The sequence below is a fragment of the Coccinella septempunctata genome, chromosome 5 (assembly GCF_907165205.1).
Source record: "Coccinella septempunctata chromosome 5, icCocSept1.1, whole genome shotgun sequence".
Taxonomy (NCBI): domain Eukaryota; kingdom Metazoa; phylum Arthropoda; class Insecta; order Coleoptera; family Coccinellidae; genus Coccinella; species Coccinella septempunctata.
In genome coordinates, this window is record NC_058193.1 from 28,871,499 (window position 1) to 28,892,286 (window position 20,788).

A 20,788-nucleotide genomic window follows, 5' to 3' on the forward strand; every position below is an offset into this window, starting at 1 on the left:
GATAGGTATGCTAATTGATGAATACTCGCATATCAACAATAAATAAACGAAAAAATTCATATCAGAAATTTATTTAGTTTTCTGAATCACATTCATTCGTAACAATGAGTCTCTAAGAATCCTCCTATTAACTTTTCCAGTTACTGTCAGTGGAAATGACTCCACTATCACGACTCCACCTCTCAAATGTTTCTTTTCATCAACTTGTCGATTAACAAACTCAGAAATATCTTGCAAATTCACACTAGCCGGATCTACTCCATGCTCTAAAATGATGAAACCCGTTGGATGCTCACCATCTTCTGGATGAGGTATACCTGGAATGTTCTTTTATATTCACAAGACTTTCCCATCAATTATTATTTCTATGAATGGAAGAAAAAACAATATCACTGCATGAAAACAGAAATACACCTACCGATCACAACTGCATTTGCAACCACAGGATGTTTCAAGAGCAAATTCTCCAAAATAAGTGGTGGTACATGCCATCCTTTGTATTTGATGAGCTCCTTTATTCTATCCATAATGTAAAAACAATGATATTCATCGTAATATCCCAGGTCTCCTGTTTTGAGCCAACCATTCGAATCAAAACATTCAGAAGCATCCCTTCTGTAGTAACCATTCATTATAAGGGTGTCCGATTTGATACAAATCTCTCCTGTCTTATACGGACCAAGAATACTGCCAGTATTCTCATCAGTTACCTGGAAACAATGATTGGGTCTATAGGAACATATTTTGCTGCGTCAATAATTGTGAGTGGGTGGAAACTCTTTTGGGAAAAGCAATCTTGTCACTTGTTGGGACACCCAATATATAGTATCGGGCATACCTTATACCAAATACCACCGCAAGGCCTTCCTATAGATGCAGGCTTCGCAATACATAATTCAAAATCTTCTGGTTTTGTTATGTCCCATCTGAACATAGGTCCAGCAGTTTCAGTCTGACCATAGCTCTGAATTACATTACAGCTCTGAAATGAACATTTCAAGGACGAGACTGCATCTTCTTTCAATGCCGCACCTCCAGCAACTATCCATTTTAAGGAGGAGGTTACTATTTTTTCTGGTTTATTTGATTTGATTAGAGCTATACATTCGTGGGGGCCAAGAAAGGCTATCTGCACCTGAAAATGAACCTCAACTTGAGGAATTATTCATATACGGATGAATTCTGATCGAAGGTTATGAAATATGGAAAAAATTGATATATAAATTACTTTCTAGTGAAATACTCGACAACAAAAACCTTGAAATAGAAATAGAAAGAGTCCTCCCAGCAGATAAATGAATTAACTTACTTTGTGTTTATCCAGGAGTTTGTAAAATCTAGAAACATCGAAAGGCATTGGTAGAATCCTTGGACTTCCGGTTAATATACAATACCCTAGAAGTATAACTCCTGATATCCAATAGAAAGATGTATAGGACAATAGCACATCGTTCAAATTGCAAGTAACCCTAAAAATACCAAATATTTGAAGACAGAGAGAGATGAGGGGAAAAATATCATTGGGGTAGCCAATTAATAAAGATATTCTTTACTACTTACGAAGCATACACGATTTGGTACAATAAATTGAAATGACTCAAGCATATAGCTTTGGGGTAACCAGATGTGCCACTACTGAAAAATATCGCACAGTTTTCCCTCATCGATTTGACTTGATAAGGCGTGAATTTTCGACTCTCATCAATAGAACTGACCAAATAATCTTGGATATTCTCCAAACCTTCAATACTGTCACCAACAACTATTATTTTTATAGATTTTCCTACTTCCAGAAGTGCTTCTTCGATATCCGCCAGTTTTTCTGTGTCAACGAATATGATAGAGGGCTTTGCCAGTTTAAGGAAAAATGCAATATCTTTTACGTTGAAAGTGACATCGATGGCGCTCATTGTAAAACCCAGAAAAAGTCCTGCTAGATATGGCACAGAGGTATATTTTCCATTAGAGAGACAAACACATGCTATATCATTCTGATCTAGCCCTCTATCTTTAAGCTTCAAAGCGGTGCATATTGACATGTTGAGTAACTCTTCGAAAGTTTGTTTTTCTTCGGTTTTCTCAATAATCTGAAATTCAGAAGGAAATCAACAGTATATATGTTTCAACAATATTTTGTTGCCTACTTGTGCTATTCTATTCCTGTGCCTATGCATGGCGTGAAATAGTTCGTATCCAAAACCATTGTCTGCAAGTTTTAAGCCTCTTGGATCTTTAATGATGTTCGGATGATTATCGTCATTGGCCACAGCTTGGTTTCAAACGTTTGTTATTGAAGTGCGGTCAAAAAAGATACTGTAGACAGAAAAATTCTGGACAGACCATGTTATATGTTTCCATGAACGAAGAAATAACGTTTTTGTTGAAGAATAATATAATATTTGAAATAGTGTAACGAACTGTGACACAGGAGGAGTCTTACAGCATACTGGAAAGCTCCAGAAAGAAGTCTAACAAATGTCAATAAGCGAGTCCCTAAACCATAAAATTAATTTTTTTCCCAAATGAGATTCAAATGTGCATCTTCTAAAGTATTTACATCTCGATACCTACATATTCAATAAGATGCATAAGTTAAATACGCACCTTTCAATCCCGAATTGTTTCTACCAAAATTACCCTGTCTTTGAGGGGAACATCTGAGACTCTTAAAAGCAGATCTTCTCAAAGTTGAGCAAATTGCAATTTTTCGTTTCTTCACAATTTTTCTTCTTCTGAAGGTGCTACAAATACATCCTTTTATAACAGGATGATTTGCTTGTGCCCTAATCTTATTCCATCTTCCCTTTTCTTTATTCGTTTCCGTGGATGCATAACATGCTTTCCTCAAAAAATTATGACCTAGTGAAGATATTTGGCATCTTAGTTTGTTGAGAACATTGCGAAATTTATTGAATCTGTCGAGGTCTTTTTCTTCGATTTCCAATTCCCGACTTGTAGCAGCCATGAAGGCTGAAACTTCTTCTATACATACGAGCATATGAGTTATCATCGTTAACCATTGTTGTTGCAGGTCCATGATATTGGAGCTTGGAGCTTTTCAAAATGTTACATTTACACTGAATTAATACTCATATTGAATGACATATTTATTCAGTTTAGTTGAACTAGAGAAAAATTAAAACTCCATCGAAAATTATTCATGAATTCATATCAGCTGAAATATTCTGTAGAATTTTCAGAGCTGAAATTTGTTTTGTGTAGACTGTAGGTACAGGGGAGACGAAATCAAACGAGGGTTTTAATGACAAAGGTTCTTAGGCAAAAAGAATGGCTGAGATGGGAACATTATTTGATAATGATATGATATATAATGACAAGACCTACTTATTTCGAATCGATTAGGTGACTATGTATATCAAGATATCCATGGGTTTAAGTTAATTCAATAATTGAAGGGTTCAGAGCTGAAGTGAACCAAGTCCATTCAGCCTAGTTTTGAGATGAATGGTTTAGAAGTTGTTGATCACCAATTAATTCAAAAGTGACTTCTTTACTTATTATTATACTTATGTAAGCATACGCTTACATTCTAACCTTTTAAAATCTGAAGAAGCCATTCATCTCAAAACTAGGCTGAATGGACTTGGTTCACTTCAGCTCTGAACCCCTCAATTGATTGTTTTCTGCATGCCATACCTAAAACTGGAAAAATTTCTTCTACTTCTAGAATTGCAGTTCCAGTTTTGTCAATCCCATGAAATGGTTCAGGTCCAGAGTTTTAACCCCAATACCCTTCTTCATTTCCTGTCTACTGTCTTGGAGTGTTTCATAAGTTTATATTCGATTGAACATAAATTGTCTAATTTAGCGTATGAGGAACTATTTCAACCTATCATCCAACTACAATAATTTTTGAGATGACATCAAGCCAAAATCAAAAAAGAGTTGTGTAGGAGCAGTCAGGATGATATTTGAGCACGTATGGTCAGCTTTCTTGACCTTGAAATGATACAGAAGACATTTTTCAGGGGGTGAAATTTTGATAAAACCATTTATTTGAGATTTTATCTCATTAATGTATTCTATCCTCTTATCGGCCCTATGCATTGGAAATTTCTTTATCCGAATCGCAATCGAAAAGCTCTGTGTCGTCTCCTCTGCTGAATTAGTAGGTTTCCAGGTAACAAACTAAATCAGGACGGCCGGGGCCGTGATACGCGACCGGATGTGCCAAAACGGATGTGGCGTGCTGTGTTCGGACACGCAGTCTCCCCGCTTACTAAAATCGGCGCCTTTATTTACATCAAGTCACTCTTGATTGAATACCTACCTTAATAGCATCCAAGGCGATGGTTGATTATGCACTGGAAAATGAATAGGTAGTGACCCAAAATTACATTTCGGCGATAAGGTTGAGGCCTTCAACTTTCCGCGTACAGTCATTCTTCGAAATCAAGATCCAATACAGAAATATTTAGGAATGTATATAGAGAATGAAGTACATCGCAGGCCAACTCGAATAAGAGCCTATAGAACATTTTTTACAAAATGTTGGAGATCACCTGGAGGTAATCTGATCTAGTTTTTGACCACCTGGTGATTCTTGAACTTGGTTTTCAGCGCAACATTTGCAATTTTTGCCATTTTAACGATATAGACAGATGGATTGAATTTACTGGATCAAAGTACCATACTTTGTGTAGATGGTGTCAATGCTATGCTATAAATCAACATAAATCTTCTCAATTTCTCCCATCTAAGAAATCACCTACTCTATATCGAGCTGTATCAATCAGAAATGTTCTAATTGTTGATTGAGTGCCTTGATTTATTCTTGAAATTTTCAGGCAATGTATTCCTCAATTCTAATTAGGGATAAGTAACATTCTTCTGCTGCTGTTCATCAAAATATATTTTTCCTGTAGTGTTATAATTAAATAATGTTCCAGTTGAATATAAAACTTATGCCTCGAAATGATCTGTCACAAATTCAACGGCCTGATATATGTATGAACTATGTAGCGTATTATATACGAGTGATTATTCAACATAGCAGATGCAAAGTGTTTTAGAACGAAAAGTATCTGATGCGGACGAAAAATACTGGCCATCAAAAATAGTCCACTTTTCGTTCGGGAATTAGTACGTAAAATTATCGCCATTTTAGAACTGGAAGGAAGCATTCATAAATTCAACATAAGCGATAAACAACCTTTAGAGCCAATATTTCTTATTCATATATCTTTTTTTACGTCAGGCCTAGATGTATGCCAAATGCCAGATGAAAAAAAAATAAAAATTTTCAGGAGATTGTAGATATCATGAAACTAGAATTAAATACCCGTTTATAAAATTGGTAAGAAGCCATTTATAACCAATCACCCTATTCTACTTTCCGAGTCTTTACCATGAAAATTCATGGGGATTGACCAAATAAACTCCTATCATTTCCAGCAACCATTTCTTTTGACTACTCGCAAATTTCAATTACATTTTTTTCATTCATGGGAAATGCAATTGAAAACTCCAAAAGAGTTTCTATTTATGTGTATTTTGATCTCTGGTGACCAACTCGTTTTACAGAAGCTCAGAAGAAGTATGCCAACCTTTATGAAATGTGTTATGCTTCTCGGTACACTAGCAAATTTTTCAAGAACTCCCTCTGTGTGAATAGAAAGTATAGCGAGGCCATTAATATGTGTTCTTCCTCAGATAAGTCTTTAGCTAGAGATAGTCCTTTCAACGGTAGGCTTGTACTTGAGAAAGCGTAATGAACTTTTGTCACATTTTTATAAAAAACTCTGCCTTTTTTTGAAAAACAAGTTTTTTCTGTTTCCACCATTTTTGCCAGAGCATAAACTCACTTCGCACTAATTTGTTAATGAGAGTTTTGATGCAAAATCTGAAACGATGATTTGTGAGGATGCAATTGTGTCTGTGCGAGCTAGGCCTCTGATGCCCCCCTTTCCTACATACGCCTCTGGCTCGCTGAAATTATTGATATTTTTATTTTTCAAAATTTGGATTTGTGAAAATAAAAATAAAACGAAGACCAAGTGATATCAAAATATAATTCGTTTATCGATAACTGTGAACATTTCAAAAGGGTTCTCCTCATGATCTCACGATTCATTAGAACGATATACAGGGTGACAATTTAAGACCTTGCCAGGTCAATTATGTCGCGACAAGGATGTTTTCAGAGAAGATGCCAGAACAGGTCAATTTTTATTCGGAGGGGGGCATATTTTGAGCAGAATTGTGAGCCGAAATCTTTTCAACCCTAGGTATAGGGGCTATCACCCCTAAATTCTTAATAGGGAATAAGGGGTGAGATTAACCGCAATTGCAAGATCACTTGTCCTTCTACATGAATACTATGGTTTGCAAATTTTTATTGATTCCTTAAGGAGTTACAGGAGGTGACAATTTGAAAACTTGCCATGCCAATTATGTTGCGACAAGGATGTTTTCAAAGAAAAACCCGAAACAGGTGAATTTTTAAAGGGAGGGAAAATATTTTGAGCAAAAGTGTAAGCCGAAATCTCCTCAAACCTTGTTGTAGGGGCTATCCCCCCTAAATTCTTCATAGGGAATAGAGGGTGAGCTAAACCTCAATTGGAAGACAATATGTCCCTCTACATAATACTATAGTTGTCCTCCAATCGAGGTATAGCTCACCCTCTATTCCCTATTAAGAATTTAGGGGTGAGAACCCCTACATCTAAGATTGAGGAGATTTTGGCTTACAATACTGCTAGAAACATGTCCGCCCCCTCCGAATAAAAATTGACCTGTTCCGTCATTTTCTTTGAAAACATCCTTGTCGAGACATAATTGGCCTGGCAAATTTTCAAATTGTCAACCCCTGTAACTACTTCAAGAACTCAATAAAAATTTGCAAACCATAGTATTCATGTAGAGGGTCAAGTGATCTTTCAATTGAGGTATAGCTCACCTCCTATTCCCTATTGAGAATTTAGGGGTGATAGCTCCTACACCTAGGGTTGGGGAGATTTCGGCTTGCAAATATGCTCAAAATATGTCCCATTACGAATACAAATTGACCTGGTCCGGCATTTTTTCTGAAATCATCCTTGATGTGACATAATCGGACTGGCAAGTTTCCAAATTGTCACCCTGTATGTTCAGGAAGAATAAACTGAAATATTTGAATCATATTACAACGATAAAATTTTTTCACTAGCGAACATCTATATTTACTTGAAAACGAGGGCTGAAGTCGCGAGCCACATCCGAGGGGAACCAGGAGGGCCGCAAGCCCGAGGCACAGCCGAGGCGTATCTGCCCGAAAAGGTGAATCTACCAATATAGGTAGATCTACGGGCTTACTAGTGATCCATTAAAACGATTTCTGTTTAGGAAGAGTAAACTGAAATATTCGAATCCTATTACAACTATAGAGTCATTCGGGGTAACTGAGCGCAGTGGGTAAGTGTGCGCAGTGCGTATATCTCGACTATGCAATGTATGAAAGAGGGGTTCATTTCGGTGAAGCAAGGGCGCAGAATCGCCATATTAGTTTTTCATAGGAGTGCGCCGTGCCACGTTTCTTTAACTTTCTATTTGCAATCAATCAAATTCACTAGTTTTCTTGTTAATTTTTAGCATCTCTACACATTCTGCCAGGTCCAAGTTTCGAGTCCCTCAGTGTTAAACAATATTTTATTAGATCATGGGCATATTAATCTAAATATATAATAAAAAATTTTATGTTCTCTTAGCTGCTCAACTCTATAAGAACGTCAATTCAAATTTTGGCTTACTGGGAAAAGTGTGCGCATAGATTCATTATATGGGCATTAGTTCAGTGAGGAATAAATTATGACATTGTTGATTTTCTTGGTGAAGACTCGATCAATATTGTCCTATTTGTTCAGAAAAATATGAAGAGCCACCAACAGGGGAATGTATCAAGTGTTATGTTCACCAAGAATTGTGGCACGAACAATAATGCACTGCTTGTAAAAAGGCGCTTCTGTATTGACAATAAACAGCATTTCTCTAATATTGTAACATTTTTATGACATTATTTTGAAATTTGTTTTGATTGTGTGGTTCACTAAGCACTGCGTTCACTTACCCCGTGAGGGTGCGCACACTTACCCCCAATACGGGGCATGTGAACGCACTCCGACTTTCTCTATCAAATTCTTTTTTGCGGAAAGAAAACGTTTTTGTTAGTTGGCTTTATGATGTTTTTTCATATTTTAGAAAATTCTCTATCTTATGAATATGTGTTAATTTTCCTAGCTTCAACATTTGGAACAGGATATGGCTTGAAAGGCAAAAGTGCGCACAGTTGCTCCGAATGACTCTACATTTCTCCACTAGCGAACATCTAGATTAACTCGAAAAATAGTTTTCCAACTATTCGATTCGGCTCGTAAAATCCACCGTCAAACCGAAGCAAAATCCGCAATCTACGTTTCTCATCGCGAAAAAAATCCCACAGAAGTGGAACGACGATTTTAACAACCTTTCGCTGAGGTTCGAACGGGCACTGACATAAAAAATCGGCATGTTAAATGGGGAAATTGATTCAACCATCGAACGAGATTATGTATTCGCGTGCGTCTCCTGGGGCCGTTTGTCACACGGGGAATTTCAGCTTCTTCTAGGCAAATCGACGACCTGGGGGGTGGATCGGTTCTATGGTAACTCTCCGGTAACTCTGAATTCCTGAAACGGCGGAGATTCGCTGAAATAGTCAGTCTGAAAGCCGAGTTTGTGCGCTGAAGTCTCAGACCGACCTCGTGGACTGTATCCTGTACCTTTTTGAGCGGTTTCCATCCGCGATGAACTTGAGTGTAGTGGTAGATGTTTAAAGGGTCGGAGATTTCAGAACGCGCGTGTTCTGGACCGCTTCGCGTTTTTATATTCGGCATCTCGATCAAATGGTAGATGAAATAACTTGAATTATGTCTACGGGTAAAAAGGGAGGGAAAGGACCTCCTAAACTAGGCAATGATAAGAAGGACTCCAATGACACAGGTATGAAAATGTGTGGGAGCTTTGAGGCTGCAGCCCCCCAAAGATATCAAAAATTCAATTTTTTTCCTAGTTCAAACATTGAAGTTTTAACCGAATTTTATTCTCAATCAGTTCGTTCAGTGTACAGGGTGGGCAAAATTGGTGCTACCTGAACTACAATTTTTTAACCCAACGAGAGGAAAATGAATGTACAATTAATGTCGTCTTTTTTTGAGAAACTTATAATGCCATCAACTGCATTCCTCTATTTTCTTTTGTTTTTGAGTTATAAGCCTAAATTTAAATTTGGGCGATTTCAACTTTGGCCATTATCTCCGTTTCTGTTTGTGCTAGGAAAATGAAGACATTATACAGACACTTTTTTGATAGCAATCCAGTGGCGTACTCTGATTTTTTTCTACAGGTTTATTTGCTGAGCTATAACATAAAGTTGTGTTCTTCTTATGACAGTAGTTTAAAATGACTTGAAAGAATCGCAATTTTGTTACCGTTTCAGAATTATATCATACATAGCCTTTAGTCTTTCTAAGTCATTTTAAACAACTGTTTTCATAAGAAAAATACATCTCTATGTCAAAGCTCAGCAAATATACCTGTTGTAAAAAATCATAGTACGCCACTGGATTGCTATCATCAAAGTGTCTTTATAATGTTTTCATTTCAACATCCTAGCTCGTTTGAGCAAGGATGATAATGACCAAAGTTGAAATTTTAATTTTGACCTATGACTCGAAAACAAAAGAAGATAGAGTGACGCAGTTGATGGCATTATTTTCTCGAAAAAAGACGACCGTAATGTGCCATGCATTTTCCTCTATATCATTGGGTTGAAAAAGATGTAATTCAGGTATCACCAATTTTGCCCATCCTGTACAGAGTGGGCAAATTCGATTTGTTTGAATGGCAGCTCTGTAACCGCAAGAGCTAGGGAAACATGGATGGCACGTTTCCGACCTCGATTTTCAAAAGATTGTTAATGGCCAAAATCGCATCCCTCTATCTTCTTTTGTTTTTAAGTTATAAGTGAAAACTCATTTTTCGGCTCTTCGTACTGGTGCCTCCATTTCGTAAAGTATCAGCGATATCTAAAAACAAATGTTTCATTCTACAGACACTTTTTCATGTAAAATTCAGTGCCGTAGTCAAGGGTGGATTTAGGGGGGGGGGGTCACGGGCCCCCCCCCAGACGGACGGATCTTTCTATACATAGTTGAACTCTTAAAAATTAACTTGAAGTTCATTTCTCACATTTACTGTTGATTTTTTTGCTTATCTGCCCGTTGTGCCGCCCCCAGAAAAAAATCCTGGATCCGCCCTTGGCCGTAGTCAAAGATTTTTTTCAGTCTGCCACTTCAGTGATATAGTGATAACTTTTATTTTTTCGAATATAAACTCTGCGTTATTTTTACATATTCCAGTCCCATATTTTTTTCTGATTCAGAATATATAACATACACGTCTTGTCTCTGATTGTTCTTCCAAGAACAAAAAACTCAAAAACTAGATTGGTCTAGTTGGCAGGTCATTTCATTGATGATATGATAAATAATGAACCTTATGCTCCTAATTGTGTCAGGTTATTAAATGACACAGTGAATTTTCTCAGGTTTATTATTCAGTATTAAAACTGTAACAACCTTGTTGATTTCAAAGAATAAACCTTAATATTATTACTAACATGAGAGACTTTGAAGATCACTTATTTCATTCCGGATATTTGATGAAAAATTTTCCAATAAGGAATGAATCACTTTCAGGAAATTTTATAAACCTGGATTCAACTGAATATGTTCCGAAACCTTTTCAACTAGTAGATAATTTGAAAACCAGTACCACAGCCTCTTCAAAAATCTTCACAAATAAGGCTGTGCCACTACTAGTTGAGGTTAATTGGTAAATATGAAGAAGTCATGGAAATTCTCATAATTTCCTCATTGAATGAAAGTGATCTCCAAAATCTCTCATAACCTGACAGAGCATAAGAGAATAAAGTTCATTATATATTATCAATGAAAATGACCTGCCAACTTGACCGAACCAGTTTTTGAGCTTTTTATTGGAAGAACAAAGATATTTTGAAAATCTTTTCTAGTGATGTGTGTAGGGTGTTCAAAAGCACAATTTAAAATTATTGTCATATATACAGGGTCAGAATATAGACCAAAGTTACACTTTTATATTCGACCTCAAAAATGGAATGGCAAGCTCAAATTATGATGATTTTCTTCAGATCACTTTATACCTCAGAATGACCATTTACGAGATAATGGCGAATATGGCTTACTAGCTTTGAATGGAAAATTGCTCAGAAACTATCAGGTTTAGTTGTAGGAAAATTTTATGAAAATAATTTCTAAATTAATTTTTACGTTCAACGAGATATAAAAATAACGGGTGTGCCATTTGAAATAAGATTATTTGTAGTTGATATTTGACAATGAATTATGATCACTCTGTATATTCCACAGTTGAAATTTTCTTTTATATGTAAGAGTAGCCAACTTATCTACTCGAAAAAATTCTGTCTGTATCGCTGGCGTAACTAGTTTCTTCATTAATTGGCTTTTAAAAAACTCCATATTTTCGATTTTTGCCATTAAGTCGTAAATGGTGCTTCTGAGCTATGAAGTAATCTGAAGAAACTCATCATAACTTGTGCTTGCCATTCCATTTTGAGGTCGAATATAGGGTGTTGAAAAAGGGTAACTTTGGTCTATATCTTTGTTTTCGAACACCCTGTATATATGACAATAATTTCAGATTGTGCTTTGGGACATCCTACACATACCACAAGAAAATATTTTCAAAATATCTTCATTTACTCCCTCAAAATGAGCGCCGCGTCTGGGGTGGGCCACCCGGTATATTCTGAATCAGAAAAAAATATGGGACTGAAATATATATAAAAATAACATAGAGTTTATATTTAAAAAAATGAAAGTTACCACTATATCGCTGAAGTGGCCCACTGAAAAAAATCTTCGACTACGCAAATGCATTCTACATGAAAAAGTGTTTGTAGAATGGAACATTTGTTTTTCGATATCACTGATACTTTACGAAATAAAGGCACCAGTACGAAGAGCCAAAAAATGGGCTTTCACTTATAACTCGAAAACAAAAGAAGATAGACTTATTACTTCTATAGACATTAATATGTCTATGGTAGTTATAGTGACTCACACTGTATAAGAACCACTAGGCAATTTGCAGTCATCAACAAGTTGTATTTTATTTGCTACCGTTTTTTTTTTCTCAGAATATTCGTAGGTCCTGAATATACAGAGAAAACTGGATTCGACTAATGAGCATTTAATAGCGTTGAGGAAATTATTTTACGATATTTTTAAGTTGATATCGAGTTTCCCTTATTTTATAAAGATTTGCTTCCTCACTAGAACTATACAGTGTGTGGATAAAGTAAGGAATAAAACTATACCCTCCCTCAGAATATCTCGAGAGAATCTAATTTGGTCAATATATAATAAATGAATGCAACACGCCTCTGATGGAAGTAAGTTAAACCATTTACTCCCTTTCAGGTAGTAACAAGGATCCGAAGGAAAAAGAAAAGGATGACGTTATCAGCAGCTCTCCTGTCGAAGCAGACGATGTACCAGCTCCAAAACCTCAAAGTGCTGGAGCAAGCATACGAGATGCTGCCCAGAAAGTTCTCAATCTGTGCCAGAAAGGAGAATGGGGACCGGTGGAGCAAGTGCTCAAATCTATGGAAAAGGCCATAGCGAATGCTGGTGAAGAAGTGAATACGGTACCACTTTCTGGAGTTATCGATCTGGTGAGTTCTCAATTTGGTATCCTAATAAATATCTCCACCTTAATCTACTCTACTTCACTCTTCTATTCTACACTACTTTACTATACTCTGCTATACTCTATTCTACTTTACTCTAGTCCTCTCTCTCTACTCTTCTCTACTTTACTTAATTCTACACAACTGTATTGAAGTCCATTTCCATTTATTATATTCGAATAGTGCGCCGTTTCATTTTATAGCAGCATGAATCGTGAAATAAGATCAATTAAATCAATTGCCATAAATAAGCCAAACGAGCGACCATTCTTGAACATGTTATATGGGGTGCAATAAAAGTCTATTAAACGTTATGTATACTGTAACCCCACTTATAAGAAATGGTAAGGAACTGGGATAATTCAGCTTGATAATGAATCTGAAATTAAATGGAAGAATTGTAATTTTATTTGAGCAATTATAGTTTTCACCTGTAGTGGAAACGAAGAACTTTCTCTGGATTATATATTTCGAGTTTAATTCACCAATAAAAAGAAGTTAAATGTAGGAATATTGTCTATTACATCCAGTAACAAAGTCATATCTCAGACCTTGCATAAGGACTCACACAGAGTGAGTCTTTGACTCGTAAACATATTTCAACAGTTGACTCTTGAGATCAATAGAAACTATTCCGAAATTCATTTCATTCCATAAATTTGGACGAGTCAAAGACTTACCCTGTATAATGTTGTAGATAAGGAGAAAAAAAGCCTACAATAATATCGATTTGCCAAAAAGAGGAATACGAAAAGATAATTTTAAGATTTTTCTTCATTTACTGAATTCAACGATCTATTTGTCCCTGATCTTCTTATTGTAAAAGAAAGAAAGTTAATATATAATCCCCAAGAAAACATATTTACGAAATTTGAAGAAGAAAACGATACCATTCAAGAAAACACTGTTAGAAGCAATTATTATAAGTATGGAAGTCTTTCAAAGAATCGTAGATTCTCAGAATGGTTGCGGAATGGATTTGTCCTGATCAGTGATCAGAGGGACAACTCTGAGTTGTGTTACTCTTTTATGAGATGGATGATATACAAAATTATGCGAACACAGTTATTATTTAGAAATCCACTGTTAACGCTATCAAATTAAATTGGATGGACTAAATTCGACAATAATATGACAAAACGCTTCTGAGGATATTGAGCAAACACTGAAATAATTTGTTTCCAGGTAACGGGTATGACACCTTTGATGTATGCCGTGAAAGACAATAGGACCTCCCTTGTCGACAGGATGATCGAATTAGGATCCGATGTCTCTGCAAGGAATAACGTGAGTTGGGCTTTTATTGGCAGTTTTTATAGCAACCCCTTTTTATTGACATACATATACTATTTTTCACGAAGGCTTCTACTGTTGTTGAAGTTTCGTCGGAATAATATTAAAATAAGAATATTAAAAGTTATTCATCAATATCCAGTTTCTATATGAAGAGGTATAGCAGCTCTTCCAGAAGTGATCATTAGTACTTTGTGCCTAGGAAGGACGTCATTTAATTATCATCAATTCGCTTTCAATCTAATCTTTTAATTTTCTCATGACAATTTTCATTCTCTCTGCAGTCAGGTAGATCCTGATGGTGACAGTGGCTATGTAAATCAGCAAAACCGAATTATACAGGGTGTCCCAAAAGTAGTGAATCAAACGTCACACCACGATAGAAATATTATCGAATGACACCAACATTAATTCAACGAAAATGTACCGTTTCCAAAATAATCAGAATTTTATTAAAATACCTAAAGTTGCCGATTTTCGAACTATTTTTCTTAATCACAGGGCCAGTTTGTGAAAAAGGATATCGATTTTAAATTGTATTGAACTAAGATTATTGTTTTATCTCCCCTAATTGAAATTATTTTAAGTAGTTAATCGATAACCTAAGTAAATGTAAATTGAAACAATTTTTTTCTCTACCTACATGATTTTTATTACTCAGAATAAACCTCCTCTATAGGGGTGATAATATGGGAGAAAAACGCTATCATTAATCACAAATTGGCCTTGTGATTGAAAAAATAGTTCGAAAATCGGCAACTTTAGGTTAGGCTTTTTCAGAAACGGTACATTTTCGCTCAACTAATGTTGGTGTCATTCGATAGTATTTGATCTACTCTATCGTGGTGTGACGTTTGATTAACTAGTTTTGCGACACCCTGTATAAAAACGCAAGGGGACAACTTATAAGATCAAATTCCGAACCTTATCGCTTCAACCCTTAGTGTTACAACCCCAACCCCTATATTTTGAATAGGGAAGATGGGATCAATAATATACCTCATTTGAAAGGCCTTTCTGTTTCTGAGTTCAACATTTTCAATTTTTTTCATTCATTCCATTCATTTTCGAAATATTCACATTTGAATTTTAAACAACGATGGTTTTCCATGCATGCTTTATAAATCAATAGAATTTTCACTCGTTCATTCTGTAATTTCGATGATAAATCAGCTATATGATTCCTCTACTGGTTATTTTTGGAAAACAAAGAAATTATTTCTATTCTTTCTGCCAATGAATCAACCATTTTTACCTTTATTGTTAATAAAAGAAACAAAGAGTGATATTTTGATGTCTGGTGTATGAAAGTCAACGATAATCTTCGAAACCATAGAATTAATTATTGAATTTTTATGTAATTCGGCTCTGCCGACCTACAGATGTTTTCGATGTCCCACTCTGTATAAAGATCTGCCTCGGAATTTTCAAGAAGACCTCCTATTTCAGTTATAAGAACTTTTGGTGGTTCATCAGGATGAACTGTAGGATTTTTTATTTATTATCCTGTTTTAGGGTAAACTTGTTAAACTACTCCTTAAGCAGCTACAGTATCTGATTCCCATCATTTTACCATCTCCTAACCCATTTCACCCCTAATAACTTTAATGCGATCATAAACACGAGGGTACAGACTACCAGGGTGAGCAGAGCCTAATGATATTAATCATAGTAGAGGCATGAAAACTTAATTTTCAATCACACCAGAGTGCAATTTCAACATCAAATATTGTAATTTACAATCGTGATGCTTCATCAAACACACCCAATGGGGTGTTACATTGAGGAACGTTCAAGATTTCTCCAGGAAATCTAGGACAATGCGTCACGCAAACAATCCTTCACCTATTGTGTCCAATTTATCCAACTCCGCCGAGCATTTTGGGTTGCCATTTCGCATAAATCTAGTTGATCATAAATATCTTTGAACATAAGGTTATTGTATACATCCTACCTATTTCGGTTATCGGAAGGTATTCTTCTTGGGAATGGATATTTTATGGAAATGAGACGGAAGTAGGGGTCTTGAAAATACATAAATATTGATCATAAATAGCTAGAATGAAATTATTCTTATTTTATGGGAGAACATCGTCGAGTATTGTGAATTTTATTTGGTATGAAAACGCGAATTTGAACTTGTCATTCTGCACTATTCATTCTTGTTACTATAGTTGGGGAGCCCAAGAGGGAAATTCGGTAGTTAGTCGAGCGTGTCAGATTAATACAAGGGGATATACTTTTGACCCTGTAGAGTACCTCTACCAAAAATTAGACCTGTATAAAGGGGGAATTGTCTAGGACACATGTGGAAAAGTATATATTCTCTTAATCTGATAATTTAACTTAACGAAAATGTGTGTGAGGGCGCCAAAGTTGCAAAAAAAAGTCACATGTACATTCTCGGGCGCGGTGGCTTTTTTTCTTAATTTGAAGCTGATGATTCAAGGATAACGGAAAAAATATAATCTGACAGTTTCAGCGAGCCGAAACAATAGAAATTGGCCACAAAGGTCACAAAAATTGTTTTTTTTTTAATTATCTCCTCTCCTGGGCTTCAAATTGTTTTCGCATTCGTTGAAAAAGTTGTAGAGAATAACATTTTCTACAAATTTTATCCGAAGCAATTTTTTTTAAGTTTGAACGTTTTTGAGATATATGACGATGAATGTACAGGGTGGGCAAATTTCGATGTTTTAGCACTACAGCTTTTAAACCAGTGGGGATAGACAAAATCTGATACCCCATTCTCGGTATTTTTTTTCTGAGCAACTAACAAGAGTAGTTGTCATTTTTGTCCACCTTCTTTTGTTTTCGAGTTATAAGCGAAAATTGGAAAAATAGCGATTTCGAAATAAATTTATTTCTCCGCTAATATTGATGATAGAGCTCTGGATTTGAAACATTATACAGGCACTTTTTTAAGGAGAATCCAGTGGCGTGCTTGCCTCTTTAGCAGGATTTTTAATAACGAAGCTATGACCCAAAGTTAGGTTTTTTTAAATGGGAACACCAGATTTCTGTGCAATTTTCTGAAAGCTTAATTCTTAATGATTTCAAAAATATATTTATAACATCATATTATTTGTATCAATATAAACAATAGAAAATGGTCAAAAACCTTTTTTTCTCGATATTTCTATGGTTTCAACTTTTGACGAGCACAGAAAAATAGAGCTTCCTATAACAAGAGCAGTCTCCTTCATGCAATGTCATTCTTTCTATACTTTTTACCAATTTTCACAAAATTAGAATCTTGGAGAAATTGAGTAAGAAGCATAGAAATGAAAGGACTAATAGAAGGAGACTGTGGTAATGATAAGATGCTACATTTTTCTATTCTCATCAAAAGTTGAAACCATAGAAATATTGAGAAAAAGGGTTTTTGACCATTTTTTATTATTTATATTAATACAAACCATATGATGTTATATATTTTTGAAATCAGTAAAAATTAAGCATTCAAAAAATTGCACAGAAATCTAGTGTTCCCATTTAAAAAAACCCAACTTTGGGTCATAGCTTCGTTATTAAAAATCCTGCTAAAAAGGCAAGCACGCCACTGGATTTTCCTTAAAAAAGTGCCTTTATAATGTTTCAAATCCAGAGCTCTATCATCAATATTAGCGGAGAAATAAATTTATTTCGAAATCGCTATTTTTCCAATTTTCGCTTATAACTCGAAAACAAAAGAAGGTGGCCAAAAATGACTACTACTCTTGTTAGTTTCTCAGAAAAAGAGAACGAGAATGGGGTATCAGATTTTGTCCATCTCCACTGGTTTAAAAGCTGTAGTGCTAAAACATCGAAATTTGCCCACCCTGTACATTACATTAGACTGGGTTTGAACTTGGCCTTTCCCATGTGTGGCGACCAAAAATTTTGCCAATTTCAAATATGAAACTACTCAAGGGGAGAACATCTTTTCCAAGATGTTTGAGTTAAAAATAAGTATGAAAAGAAAAATATCGTAAATGAGATGATAAAAGTGCCGAGCAATAAAATAAAATAAAATCATTCGGAATAAACTAACCTTTCCTCCATGAAGTGTAAATGAGTTTTTTTTTTCCTGGTCATGATCGAGCAAATGAGCTTTGCCTGTTTTCTGTCAGTTTAACAGACAGAGTATCTTTGGGAAAAAATGGAGAAAAAGGAAAAACCTTCAATATACCGTGAGGTCATGCAGAAATAACCACTGTCGGCTAAAGGATCTTTCCAAGATTGGCGTGTTTATGATTATTACATCACCGACTTGACATTGGTGCTGAGGATTTCGATCTCCGATAATCCTCCAGTTTCTACATTCACGTAACGGTTGAAATGATCATAAAAATGCGGTAGTTGGTGTGTACCCTAAGCCGTTATGGAATGGAATTGTTGACCATTATACTATTTATTCTAATTTTCCAACTCCCCTTCGAACCAACTCTATTCGAGGCATATTCGCAATTTCATGATGAAAAGGCGATTCTTCACGATAAAATCTAGAAACGAGCCTCGAATATCCCATATGCAGGAAATTACAGTGATTACAGGAATGAAAAATTTTCTCCAACGGCTCCTCATGTCCACCATAGTTCTCTTTTATCTCGAATATAAATCGTATTTGCCTTTAATGCATCCTATCCTTTTTATGGGGTAATATGTTGAATAAACTAAGTATAATTATGTAGATCGCTTATTTGCGTATTCAGCAATTCACTGACGTCTTTATTGTCGAGTTGTATATTTTTCAGAATACAATGATTATTTTTTTTATATGCAGAATTACACAAGTACAAAACTCACTATGTACTTCACTGGAAGAGAATTTCGTGTCAAAAACGAATTGAGTTGAAAAAATAATATGTCCCTTGGTGTCAAGAAAACGATAAAAAAACTCATGAATACATTGATTCTATCCTTTTGATCGAAGAAGATGGTGATTTTTTCAATTCATTCATTGCTGTATCCCGTTATCGGGAATAAATCTACAAAAAAAAAGAAAAAAAACGGTGCGAACAGACTTATAACTTCTTGGGGATAATTGCGACTGTGTGCCCTCCTGTGACTAAAGAGACCCAACCGTGACCTACAGATCCTTCCACCAAAGAGTATCAACTGTTTGATACTTTTTGTTGATAGGTACTTTTTGCTTCCACACTCCGGGCATGGATAGTCACCAACCAGATCTGGCCGCCTCTGTATCCTTCTCGAGTTTTCATTTTAACTGGGTACCAAAGACCTCCACTGTGACCTGTCTAACGCTAGTTGTTCCCAGTTATGATTGGCATTAACTGATTTTAGGGATTGATGTAGTATATTCTTAAAGCGCTAATTCTGGCCTCCTGGTTTCCGGGCTCCCTTTGTGAATTTGCCGTACAGAGCTATTTTGGGGAGTCTTGTGTCTTGCACCCTCAGGATGTGGCCGCTCCATCTGAGTCGGGCCCTCGTTACTTGAGTCTCAACTGTTGTACAACTCGCGCGTTGCAAGACTTTCTGCGTTCGAAACTTTGTGGAACCGTCTGATGTGCATTATTTGTCTGAGATGACGTTGTTGCGTTTGTTCAAGCTGTTTAATATGTCGCCTATAGGGCGTCCAGCTTTCGCTTCCGTAAAGAAGCGTTGGGAGGACTACTACTTTGTAAACAGCTGTCTTGGTCTTCAGATTGAGGTCGTGTATTCCGTGTCTGGGTTAGCCCTAGTATTCATGAAGCCTGCCAAGTATTTGAACTGCTCGACCTGTTCTAGAGTATCGTTCTTCAGACTGATATCTGTTTGAAGACTTTCTGGCGGACTCACCATGATTTTGGTTTTGTCGATATTGAGTCTAAGGCCTTAAGCTTCGTATATATATTTATAGGTGTCCAACATTATGGGTCAAACGTAATCTTCAACGGTTTTTTCATGTAATAGAGCCGTATAAAATATAGAAATATATATGGTAATCTCCAGAAAACTTCTTCTACATTCTTATTTCATTTATTCTTGATATATTTCGAAATTATTGACTTTGAAAATAACTTTCTATTTCAGGATAATTATAATGTTCTTCATGTAGCATCCATGCATTCTCGTGAAGATGTGGTAAAACTTCTTCTAACCAAAAAAGGTGTGGATCCATATTCCACAGGAGGGGTAAGTGAGTAGTTTTCAGTTGTTCTTGAAAATTTTTTTGAATTTTCTCTTTCAATACCTATCTGACAAAAAGTACAACAATAACAGAAGGATGTCTCACTAAAATTATGCCGCTTTTCTTGAGAACTTGAGAGAAATATTTTTTCGAATATAGAAAAATGATTTTATTTTCCTCTTCAAATAATAATATTTTTCGAAGTAGTTTTCTTCCGAATATATAGCTTATATTACAAGTATGATGGTAGACCTATTTTAAATTAACAACACCTTACAAAATTTCAAACAGCAGTTACATGTTCTCTGTACCTAATCACCGTAAGAAACTTCATGAAATTGTATTGTGTGAAAGAGGTTTTTAAAACAACAACCAACAGTGAAATATTTCAGCGAACTCCGAAACTTCTCGATAAAGTGAAATATTTTCCCAATTTATCTGCAATGAGTCCTGGTGCTTAATTTCCTTCATTTTATTACATTATCGCCTGCTTTATACTCATTTCAGTGTTCAAGTTCACATTGTCCTGAGAATGGACTGCAATTTCCGATGGAAATAAATGAAAACATCATGACATTCTCTCCGATTCGCATGAC

At 35.7% G+C, this 20,788-nt stretch overlaps 2 protein-coding genes across 2 annotated transcripts in view; one reads left to right on the forward strand and one right to left on the reverse strand.

Moving 5' to 3' along the window:
• Window positions 1-60: 60 nt before the first annotated feature.
• Window positions 61-3,132, reverse strand: LOC123314098 (4-coumarate--CoA ligase 1-like). The gene is made up of 7 exons (XM_044899214.1): window positions 2,605-3,132; window positions 2,145-2,313; window positions 1,561-2,087; window positions 1,306-1,469; window positions 839-1,152; window positions 419-710; window positions 61-317 (listed from the first exon to the last, which is right to left on the reverse strand). The coding sequence occupies exons 2-7, from the start codon at window positions 2,172-2,174 to the stop codon at window positions 70-72; spliced, it is 1,575 nt and encodes a 524-aa protein (XP_044755149.1). The 5' UTR covers window positions 2,175-2,313; window positions 2,605-3,132; the 3' UTR covers window positions 61-69.
• Window positions 3,133-8,823: 5,691 nt separating this feature from the next.
• LOC123314180 (serine/threonine-protein phosphatase 6 regulatory ankyrin repeat subunit A) overlaps window positions 8,824-20,788 on the forward strand; it is a 33,087-nt gene continuing 21,122 nt past the window's right edge. Inside the window, exons 1-4 of the mRNA XM_044899302.1 lie at window positions 8,824-8,976; window positions 12,519-12,772; window positions 13,973-14,074; window positions 20,096-20,197. Coding sequence (XP_044755237.1) covers window positions 8,904-8,976; window positions 12,519-12,772; window positions 13,973-14,074; window positions 20,096-20,197 — 531 coding nt within the window. The 5' untranslated portion in view covers window positions 8,824-8,903. The remainder of the gene's footprint in view (window positions 8,977-12,518; window positions 12,773-13,972; window positions 14,075-20,095; window positions 20,198-20,788) is intronic.

Bases quoted from the DNA above. Each gene is read 5' to 3' on its own strand.
- LOC123314098 (XM_044899214.1), bottom strand. From the start codon at position 2,174: ATGCATAGGCACAGGAATAGAATAGCACAA. The intron at 1,153-1,305 runs GTTAATTCATTT...TAATTCCTCAAG, and splicing joins CCTGGATAAACACAAAGTAA to TTGAGGTTCATTTTCAGGTG. The intron at 711-838 runs GTATGCCCGATA...CATTGTTTCCAG, and splicing joins GCGGTGGTATTTGGTATAAG to GTAACTGATGAGAATACTGG.